This window comes from Littorina saxatilis, linkage group LG5 (assembly GCF_037325665.1).
Source record: "Littorina saxatilis isolate snail1 linkage group LG5, US_GU_Lsax_2.0, whole genome shotgun sequence".
Taxonomy (NCBI): Eukaryota; Metazoa; Mollusca; class Gastropoda; order Littorinimorpha; family Littorinidae; genus Littorina; species Littorina saxatilis.
Genome location: NC_090249.1, coordinates 43,084,112 through 43,095,360, shown reverse-complemented (window position 1 = coordinate 43,095,360; position 11,249 = coordinate 43,084,112). Strand labels below are relative to the sequence as shown.

At 43.7% G+C, this 11,249-nt stretch overlaps 1 protein-coding gene across 1 annotated transcript in view; it reads right to left on the bottom strand.

The window, feature by feature from the left end:
* The window catches only part of LOC138967764 (probable maltase-glucoamylase 2), a 21,086-nt gene extending 11,241 nt beyond the window's left edge, over positions 1-9,845 (bottom strand). The window contains exons 1-8 of the mRNA XM_070340420.1: positions 9,726-9,845; positions 8,725-8,850; positions 8,014-8,145; positions 7,346-7,483; positions 5,876-5,992; positions 4,739-4,865; positions 4,068-4,218; positions 2,485-2,618 (exon numbers count right to left, since the gene is read on the bottom strand). Of these exons, the coding sequence (XP_070196521.1) occupies positions 2,485-2,618; positions 4,068-4,218; positions 4,739-4,865; positions 5,876-5,992; positions 7,346-7,483; positions 8,014-8,145; positions 8,725-8,850; positions 9,726-9,845 (1,045 nt within the window). The remainder of the gene's footprint in view (positions 1-2,484; positions 2,619-4,067; positions 4,219-4,738; positions 4,866-5,875; positions 5,993-7,345; positions 7,484-8,013; positions 8,146-8,724; positions 8,851-9,725) is intronic.
* Positions 9,846-11,249: the final 1,404 nt, after the last annotated feature.

Here is an 11,249-nt window from a genome sequence, read left to right as displayed (position 1 = left end):
TTCATACGGCTCCGCCAGCTCCGGAATCGTTTCCTGTCGGCCTCATCTTCTGTCCAGGCTCTTCCCGGGCCACACCGATTATCGGACCAGACCGTGCGGAACCGCCTGCATGAAGCTGGTTTGAGAGCTCGCAGACCTCACAGAGGAGCTGTCCTCACCCGCCGCCATCGCCAGAACCGAGTGCAGTGGGGCAACCAGCACCTTCGCTGGACCGTCCGGAATCACTGGAGACACGTGTGGTTCAGCGACGAGTCCTACTTCCTGCTCCAGCGACATGATGGTCGGACAAGGGTCTACCGGAGATTAAACGAACGTTACGCGCCCAACTGTGTGGATGAGGCACCCGTTCATGGTGGTGGAGGCGTCATGGTGTGGGGGGCGATCAATACCGCTGGAAGGAGCACCCTGGTGCACGTCCAAGGGCGCATAACTGCCCAGCGATACGTGGAGGAAATTCTGCGCCCACACGCCCTTCCTCTTCTGGCTGACCAGGATGCCATATTCCAGCAGGACAACGCTCGCCCGCACACACCACGACTCACCACCCAGTTCCTCACCGACCACCATGTCCAGGTGCTTCCCTGGCCATCCATGTCGCCAGACATGAACCCGATAGAACACCTCTGGGATGAATTGGACAGACGTGTGCGCAGGCGAGAAGAAGCGCCGGCAAATCACCGCGATCTATTGCAGGCACTTCAGGAGGAGTGGGACACCATCCCACAGCAAGATATCCGGCATCTGATCCAGTCCATGCCCAGAAGGTGCCGGGCAGTTGTTGCTGCTCAAGGCAGTCACACCCCCTACTGACTTGACAGCCTCGGCACCCAATCGTATTGATTGACTGATTGATTTGAAGATGCAAATGAACTGTGTGTGCATTCAACTGTGTCCATACCAAATTTCAAACAAATAATCTAAATATTGGATTTTCTGTTAATTTTTTCGAAAAATAAAACAAATTTGGCAAGTAGCAACTATGCGTTTCTTTTTTTGAACAGTATATCTAATACTAAATCGGCCAACGGCAAAATCGACAGAATACGAAACTTGTTGCAGGAATTTGTTTTCTTAACAGTTTTAGCAAACTCTAATAGTTGTTGGCAGTCTTTGGCGTTCGCTTTTGCCCACCGTGAATCAAGGTTCGTCAATTCTTCCAAAATGTCCACAAAGTGTTCGGCAATTTGAGATAAGACTTCATCGTTTCGCCAATGGCCGACGCCAAAAGACACCACAGATCACTTGATGTTGACCCCAAAAAATGAAACTATTTGTGTAGTAATGTGATACAGTAGAGAGAGAAAGACAACCCCTCTCTCTGTGTCTTTGTCTCTGTCTTTGTCTCTGTCTCTGTCTCTCTCTCTCTCTCTCTCTCTCTCTCTCTCTCTCTCTCTCTCTCTCTCTCTCTCTCTCTCTCTCTCTCTCAACCCACGAAGAAGGACGCACAGCCCAAAGGACAACAAAAAAAACCCACAAAATATTACAAATAAAATTTTTTTTAAATAACAGAAAAACAGATGGAAGAAAAAAAGAAAGAAAGACAGGGTTTTGTAGAGCGTTCCGCGTGCAACTGAAATGCAAACTTAAAAAAAAGAATGCTTACATCTTTTTACATTTAGTCAAGTTTGGACTAAATGTTTTAACATAGAGGGGGGAATCGAGACGAGGGTCGTGGTGTATGTGTGTGTGTGTGTGTGTGTGTGTGTGTGTGTGTGTCTGTGTGTGTGTGTAGAGCGATTCAAACTAAACTACTGGGCCGATCTTTATGAAATTTGACATGAGAGTTCCTGGGTATGATATCCCCGGATGGTTTTTTTTCATTTGTTCGATAAATACCTTTGATGACGTCATATCCGGCTTTTTGTAACAGTTGAGGCGGCACTGTCACACCCTCATTTTTCAATTAAATTGATTGAAATTTTGGCAAAGCAATCTTCGACGAAGGTAGGGGTTTGGTATTGCATTTCAGCTTAGTGGCTTAAAAACTAATGAGTGAGTTTGGTTATTAAAAATCGGAAACTTCTAATTAAAATTATTTTTTTATTAAACGATCCAAAAACAATTTCATCTTATTCTTCGTCATTTTCTGATTCCAAAAACATATACATATGTTATATTTGGATTAAAAACAAGCTCTGAAAATTAAAAATATAAAAATTATGATCAAAATTAAATTTCCGAAATCGTTTTAAAAACTATTTCACCTTAATCCTTGTCGGTTCCTGATTCCAAAAACATATAGATATGATATGTTTGGATTAAAAACACGCTCAGAAAGTTAAAACGAAGAGAGGTACAGTAAAGCACAGCGCAATCGCTACCGCGCCAAACAGGCTCGTCACTTTCACTGCCTTTTGCACTAGCGGCGGACTACGTTCAGTTTTATTCTGTGAGTTCCACAGCTTGACTAAATGTAGTAATTTCGCCTTACGCGACTTGTTTATATTTCCTACTCATTACTTGTGTACCACATCGTCGCCTTACCTATTATGGAGTCGCGGAGCTGTTCCCACCCACTGTAGTTATCCCCTAGCCAGTGTCCGGCATCCTTGCCGCTACCGGGGAACGTCGACCGTGTGATCACCAGACTTCTCTCCCTTGTCGCCGCTCTTGCCGCTCTGAAGTTAAAAAGGAGGAAAGTGTGTTTAGATGTGTCACATTATGGCAGTGAAACGTCGACACTGAATGGGAGGTATGTCAAGAAATAAACATACAAATAACAACACTTTATTGTCCATTAAAATGTTACATTAAAATGCGAGCCCTTCGCGCCATACTCGGAATTTAGTGGAAGGACCGGATCACCAACGTCGTAATGCTTTAGCGCGCTAACTCCGCCAGCATCGAATATGTGATCATGAAGGCCCAGCTCCGATGCCGGGTTGGCCATGCCATCCACATGGAGGAGCACCGCATGCCAAGGCGCCTTCTGAACGGAGAAAATGAATGTGGCAAAAGATAAGATACCGGCAAAGAAACGATACAAAGACTCGGTCTAAGCAAATCTCCACTTGTGCAAAATCAAGCCAAAGGAGCTGGAGGGGGTATGCCCAAAGACCGTTCGCGATTGCGAGCCCTAGGCAATCAAGCCTTTGCAGACTAGTACTTTGAAGAGGCCCGTTGTCAGAGACTTGTCGCTGTAACAAAGTCACGCCAAAGGGCAACACCGGCAGTGACCACAACCGACTTCCAGTGCCCTCACTCAGCGCCTCCAGATCGATTAGACTTGCAGAGCCACCCCCGAGTACATCGATAAGCTGAATAATGCAAAACGTCTTCTTTGGATCCGAAGGACAACCACCATTGAGACAGTATTTGTGTGTGTGTGTGTGTGTATGTGTGCGTGTGTGCGTGTGCGTGCGCGCGCGCGTGCGTGCGTGCGTGAGTTCATAAAATTATCTTTTTCAGGTTGAATACAGAATACGAAATAGTCCATCCCAATTGATCTCCTGGAACGTGCCTTATTGTTGTGGTCACAACCACATACACTCATAGGTACCGAAACCGGCACGGTTGGCCTAGTGGTAAGGCGTCCGCCCCGTGATCGGGAGGTCGTGGGTTCGAACCCCGGCCGAGTCATACCTAAGACTTTAAAATTGGCAATCTAGTGGCTGCTCCGCCTGACGTCTGGCATTATGGGGTTGGTTGGTTGGTTTTTGGGGTTTAATGTCTCTTCAGCAGATGCTAGCTGCTATTCGAGACCGCATTATGGGGTTAGTGCTAGGACTGGTTGGTCCGGTGTCAGAATAATGTGACTGGGTGAGACATGAAGCCTGTGCTGCGACTTCTGTCTTGTGTGTGGCCCACGTTATATGTCAAAGCAGCACCGCCCTGATATGGCCCTTCGTGGTCGGCCTGGGCGTTAAGCAAAAAAAAAAAAAAAAAAAAAAAAAAAACCAACCTACCGAAACACAATGATGCTCATACAAAGAGTCAAGGAAAAAAACTAATTCCTACGTTTAAATAAGAAGGCAAAGGGGAGACCGAAGGAGACGCATCAACACGATTGTGTATTCCAAAGCATGACCCGCCGAACGTTTACTTTCAGAGATACTGCTGCAACTTACTCCAGTGTGGGCGCGGTCTGACTCCAGCCGTAGAGACTGTGGACATCGTAGTGCCTGTACTGACCCCGGTCACCTTGTACGCCGTTCATACACACCGTCTTGTCGGACAGCGCCTTGCGGCTGTCTGGCCAGTCGTGTATGTAGGCAGCAACTGAAACAAACGAATAGAAGAGGAAATCATCTTTCAGCTCACCTTAGTTAGTTTTCCTGTAACAGAAATAACCAACACTACATGGAAAAGCACAAATTTCCAACCCGTTGTTATCGCAGACTGGCTATCAGAATCTGGGCTGCTTGGAGGGGTTGTTCACGGCATGTTGCCAGTGTAGTGTATTTTTCAAATACTATTTTTACAAAGATTCAGACCAGATTCATCTTTCAACTGGAAGGGAAAGCTCGCAACAGCAAGGTTAGCTCTACCAAGGTATGTACATGGTTAGGTGCTATCAGTCACCTGCACGTCTGGCGAAAGGACCGAGGTATTTTACGTGCCACGGCGGTGACGCGGAGATGAGACATGGATACGGTCTCGGAGTCTAGACATAACATTGACATGGATTTGAACCTATGATCCGAGAATGACAAGTTCAATGCTGTATCAGCTAGGCCACCAGAACCACCCCCCCCCCCACACACACACTCACACACACCCACCCCCGACCAACACTCACGTGGTCTGTACGGAGGATCGTCCAAGGTGTTGTTGCCGCAGTGCAGACTCCAGTAAGGTTTGTCATCCTCAGGCCAGTTCCACGGTCTCTCCTCGTTGGTGCCGAAGTTGGCTGGCTCGTTCATGTCCTGTGATGTCAAGCATGTCCGCTCTTAAAGCCACAGTTTTTCCCGAGAAAAAACAAAAAAACAAAGAAGAAGAAGAAGAAGAAGAAGAAGAAGAAGAAGAAGAAGAAGAAGAAGAAGAAGAAGAAGAAAGAGAAGGAGGAGGAGGAGGACGACGACGAAGAAGAAAGAAGAAGAAGGAGGAGGAGGAGGAGGAGGAGAACAACAACAACAACAACAACAACAACAACAACATTCTTTTGTTTTTCAACAACAACAACAACGACAGCAACAACAACAAATCGACTCACCATCTCAGATTTAGGATAAGAACATCCCTCAGCTTGGACACATACCAACAATCGACAGCCTATGTGTTTTCTCTGTAGAGTTTTATTTTATTTTTTTAATGAACTAATTTCCCAGATTGACACCAATAGCGTCCAAAACATTAACTCATTCAAACTAAATCCCACCCTGTACACCCAGGCTCTTGACTTGTGTGTTGTTTCGAAGAATAGGGAGCTATCTTGAAATTGATTATCCTTCGCATACATTTTTTTCTTTTTGTGTGTTTTATTGAGTATTTCTGCTTTTGTGTGTTCGTTTAAAAAAAAAACTCCAGCTTTGGAAAGAATCGTATACTTTTCTTTTTTTTCACCGGAGGTACCAGAAATGAAATGAAATGGGCTGACGTAGCCGACCAGTAGTAAGATACGTACGTTGAGTCTATCCTTAATCTGTCTGTGCCTTCTTCAAATAAAATTCAGATATAAGATCACACTCACAACATGTCCGTCTGCAAACAGGAACAAAGCTGAGATTGCCTCTTCACGAAGATGAACGCAGAGGTTGAATCATCCATGATTGATATTAGGGTATTTGATTTAATTGGTAGAAAACACAAGTAACACGTATGTTTTCTTCTCTATCTGTTGACCACAACAGTCCAAACACTACAGGTTTTGTCATTGTTTCTTGATGTAGGTATTAAAACTAAGCAAGTCACAGGACAGCATTGCAGTTTCACTCACAATCCAAATTCCGTCGAAGCGAATTTGATTCTGGTGTTTGACAATAAGGTCCTTCCATACTTGACTTGTGGAGCTCTTGAAGTAGTCCGGAAACACCACTTTGCCTTTCGGCCACACCTGTAAATTATGCAAAAGAAGTGATGTTACTGTGCATTATTTTGCTTGCTTTTCTTGAATATTCAACTTACAGTTCTGCCTGTGAATTAATTCTCAACTGTGGAGCTCTATCAACATAAAGGGTATCTTCAACATTTCTTCTTGCTATTTTCTCACATGATCGACGTTTCATCTTTCGTCCATCTACATGGGGTTAGTAATGAAATAACAAGTCGCGTAAGGCGAAAATACAATATTTAGTCAAGTAGCTGTCGAACTCACAGAATGAAACTGAACGCAATGCAACGCAGCAAGACCGTATACTCGTAGTCCACCGCTCACGGCATAGGCAGTGAAATTGACAAGAAGAGCGGGGTAGTGGTTACGCTATGCTGCACAGCACGCTTTTCTGTACCTCTCTTCGTTTTAACTTTCTGAGCGTGTTTTTAATCCACACATATCATATCTATATGTTTTTGGAATCAGGAACCGACAAGGAATAAGATGAAAGTGTTTTTAAATTGATTTGGAAAATTTAATTTTGATAATAATTTTTATATATTTAATTTTCAGAGCTTGTTTTTAATCCGAATATAACATATTTATATGTTTTTGGAATCAGCAAATGATGGAGAATAAGATAAACGTAAATTTGGATCGTTTTATAAATTTTTATTTTTTTTTACAATTTTCAGATTTTTAATGACCAAAGTCATTAATTAATTTTTAAGCCACCAAGCTGAAATGCAATACCGAAGTCCGGGCTTCGTCGAAGATTACTTGACCAAAATTTCAACCAATTTGGTTGAAAAATGAGGGCGTGACAGTGCCGCCTCAACTTTCACGAAAAGCCGGATATGACGTCATCAAAGACATTTATCAAAAAAATGAAAAAAACGTTCGGGGATTTCATACCCAGGAACTCTCATGTCAAATTTCATAAAGATCGGTCCAGTAGTTTAGTCTGAATCGCTCTACACACACACACACACACACACAGACACACACACAGACACACACACGCACATACACCACGACCCTCGTTTCGATTCCCCCTCGATGTTAAAATATTTAGTCAAAACTTGACTAAATATAAAAAGAGACGGAATGTAACACAGAGAGAGAAACAGAAACCGAGACAGACAGACAGACAGACAGACAGACAGACAGACAGACAGACAGACAGACAGACAGACAGATAGACACAGACAGACAGACAGACAGAAACCGACAGACACATACAGACTGACAGGAAGACAAAAACAAACACACACACAGACAGGCATAAAGAATAACAAACACATTTGCGCTATTCCAACATTCTGTCAATCAAAGGATCTGTACAGATATAAATAATGAAAAACATAGACTTACAAATCCCAGCATTGAGCCATCTTCATCTGAACTGTTGGCAGGAATGTCGAAGTCTGAAGGCCACATGATGTTGGCCTTGACCTTCTTCATTTCCTCGTACGGCTCGTAGTCAGTCTCGTTCACAATGATGCAAGGATCCTGCAAATAGTCTTTCATCTGACTGTACACGTTACGGAATGTCAAACGCTAAGCCAAAATATCCCAATAATCGAGCTCAAGATGGATGTTCCGGGTTTCTGTCTAAGACTCATTTATCTCAAAATGGAAAAACGAGCCGCATCCAATGTCCTGAAATAATTCAATTAACGTCATACAATCATGTATATTTCTTCAATAAATTAGTTCGACCATACATTTGTTCTACTGACTTTGCTCTTGCTTGCACTACAGTTTCTCTCGCGTACTTGCTCTGCGGCAACAGCAAGAATCACACTTTTGCTCAGTATAAACAATTTCTCTGGCACCTGTGTACTGTGCCGTACACCTCTCTTCACAACTTTGCCGGGTGCCATACAATTTCTTACTTCATAGTCACTGCTTTATTACCTTCTTACTCTGTGACCTACATTTTTTAGATTGTTATCTATGCAACACATTTTCTCCCATGTTGTTGGATTCGTTTTTAATTCTGGCGCCAGTCGACAAAAACAAAATCGCAAATTAATTACCAGAATAATGATGGTCCTCATGCCTCCAGCACGCAACATGTCAAAGTAGTCAGCGAGTCCTGCAAAGTTGACCTGGTCAATGGTGAAGATCTTGCTCTCGTTCATGTGGTCAATGTCCGCGTACTGAACGTCCTGAAATCAGATCAGATATACAAAGAATGGTCGCTTGTGCAAACAAAAGTATTGGGTACTGGACATCCTAACATCAGACCATGCAAATCGAAGGAATCCGTTACAGGTGGTGTACCGGATCAAGTGGAAGCTTTAATGATACAGCCAAACAGTCATGGCGACCACCTCTCGATAACGACCACCTACCCATAACGACCATCCGAAAGGATACCCGAGGTTGTAGTTTTTAAAAGAATTCACTTTTCAATAGGGACTACCAATCCTCAAAGGGAGAGAGAGAGAGAGACACAGAGAGAGAGAGAGAGAGACAGACAGACAGACAGACAGACAGACAGACAGACAGACAGACACAGAGAAAGAGGCAGACAGTGAGACGGACACAGACAGACAAGCACAGACAAGACAGGCACAAACACAGACATAGAGAGGCAGACAGTGCGACAGGCATAGACAGACATGCACAGACAGACAGACAGACAGACAGACAGACACACAGACACACAGACACACAGACAGACAGACATTGCATTTTTCCTTCCATAATTCCTCCTTTCGTCTTGATTGGTGTAGTTAGCCTACCTGTGGAATGTCATAACTCTTGGTCTGCTCCACGGCTCTTTGCATGTTGGTCAGATTGTTGTAACCATAGCGACACAGCTGGAAGCCCAGGGACCAGTAGGGTGGCATCATTGGTCGACCAATCATCTACAAGCAGAAAGCCATAAAACAGAAAGTCAGTAGGCATGTGAGGGAGCGATTGAGTGCATGATCGAGAATGATCGTGCGCGCGCGAGAGAAAGAAAGAGAGAGAGAGAGAGAGAGAGAGAGAGAGAGAGAGAGAGAGAGAGAGAGAGAGAGAGAGAGAGAGAGAGACAGAAAGAGAGAGACAGAGACAGAGAGAAGGAGAGAGACAGAGGCATGGACAGAGAGACAGTCAGACAGAGACAGAGAGGGGGGAGAAGAGAGAGAGAGAGAGAGAGAGAGAGAGAGAGAGAGAGAGAGAGAGAGAGAGAGAGAGAGAGAGAGAGAGAGAGAGAGAGAGACTCAAATAAAATAAAATTTTATTTTACGAGGATAAGCAATACAAACGAGCTTTTTTTCAACCAGCCTTCGCCCAGAGAGGGACTACTCTAATCATATATATATATAAATACACACGTCAGAGACACAGACAGACAGACTAACACACAGACTGACACGAATACAGGAGAGACAGAGAGAGTGACGGACAGAGGCAGACACACAGACAGACATGCACACACACACACATATAGGCTTACACAGACATACAGACACATAGAAAGAGACATAGGCACACATGGACACAAACACAGGAACGTAGACAAAATGAGAGATCGAAAGGTTTAGGGAACAAAATAAATCACATATACAACAGTTTTCTTAACGAAAAAACAAATCATTGCTGCGAGAGAAATGGTTGCAACAGTTAGGACTGTGACGTTAACACAGAAAATATGGAGGGTTAAGAATTTCAAATTTAGCCCCGAACAACCAGCAAAAAAGGGTGTATCTCAGAAACAAGGACAACAGAGGTAATACTATATCTTCACTGAAACTACCTGTGTGTACTGCTGTACGACGTTCTCAGGACTGGGTCCCAGGAAGACGTAGAAATCCAGAACACCGCCAATAGTCCGCCACGTCAACATGGGGCCGGGACTCAGCTCGTATTCTGTCATCAAGATACGTACACAATTACAAATACAATGAAACCAATAATATTAGGTAAAAACAAATTGGAATCAAAAGATGAGATGATATGCGATGAGATGTGATGTGATGAGATGAGAGAAGATGATGAGATGATATGAGATGAGATGAGGTCAGCTCAGCTCAGCTCAGCTCAGCTCAGATCAGATCAGATCAGATCAGATCAGATCAGATCAGATCAGATCAGATCAGATCAGATCAGATCAGATAAGATAAGATATGACAAGACATTACAAGCTAAGATGAGATTCGTTGAGCGCTAACGGTTCAGGAAGAGTTTTATGAGACCTGTGGAGACATTGGTATGGAACGCCAAAAGGCCCACAGTATCGAGACTCAGTCTCGATACTGGGAGTATCGAGACTTAAAGTCTCGATACTCCGAGTATCGAGACTCGTTCATTTCATTGGTCTTCCCTCGATACTGCGAGTATCGAGTATGGAAATGAACCAATCCGTGGTATCGAGTATGGTTGCTATGCCGCCCTAGTTCAGTATCGAGTGTCTACAAAACGATTGGTTAAATTCTGATCTCGAGTGTGAACAGCACCCTGGTGCGCCAAAAGGCCCACAGTATCGAGACTGAGTATCGATACTCAAAGTCTCGATACTCAAAGTCTCGATACTCCGAGTATCGAGACTCGTTCATTTCATTGGTCTTCCCTCGATACTGCGAGTATCGAGACTTTGAGTATCGATACTCTGTAATTTCATTGGTCGGACTCGAATTTCAAGAGTATCGCTACTGCGCATCTCGATACTGGTTGCCATGCCAATCGATCTGATCAAGAACGTAACAAGACAAGCGATTGGTTCAGTACTTGAACTCCAAAAGGAACTGGTAAATTAAAAAGTGAAACCAATTTTTCTGCTTTTATTGCCTTCAGTGGAATAAGGTTAGTTCATGCTTTGCCGGCAAGGTTATTTCTTTTATTTCCTGTGTGTGTTTGCGTGCGCGACAGATCATCGAGTATTTTCTATGGCATCAGTATTACAAAATTGAAATTGACGTTCATCGGCGCTTCAGCAGTCTTTCATCGGCATGGCCCCTGATGTCATGTTTGAAGAGATCGAACCTGAACTTGATTATTGTATTGAGTGAAAATGCAACCAGAAGTATTCAACTGGTAGGTAAAATACGATGTTCCATAATGACTAACATAAGCTTACCCTTCTCTTCTCCCAATGCCACCCAGCCAGGTCAAGTTGTTGCATTGTTGATCTGTTCGGTATTTTAAAGCCAAGTTGTATCCCAACACTCACTAGATCTACCTCTTCTGTATTTTGGGGGGTATTCATCGTGCTCCTTCGGGTACTAGGAGATATTTCTTTAGCCTATAAGTCTCATGCTTTTGGTATTAATCAGCATTTTCA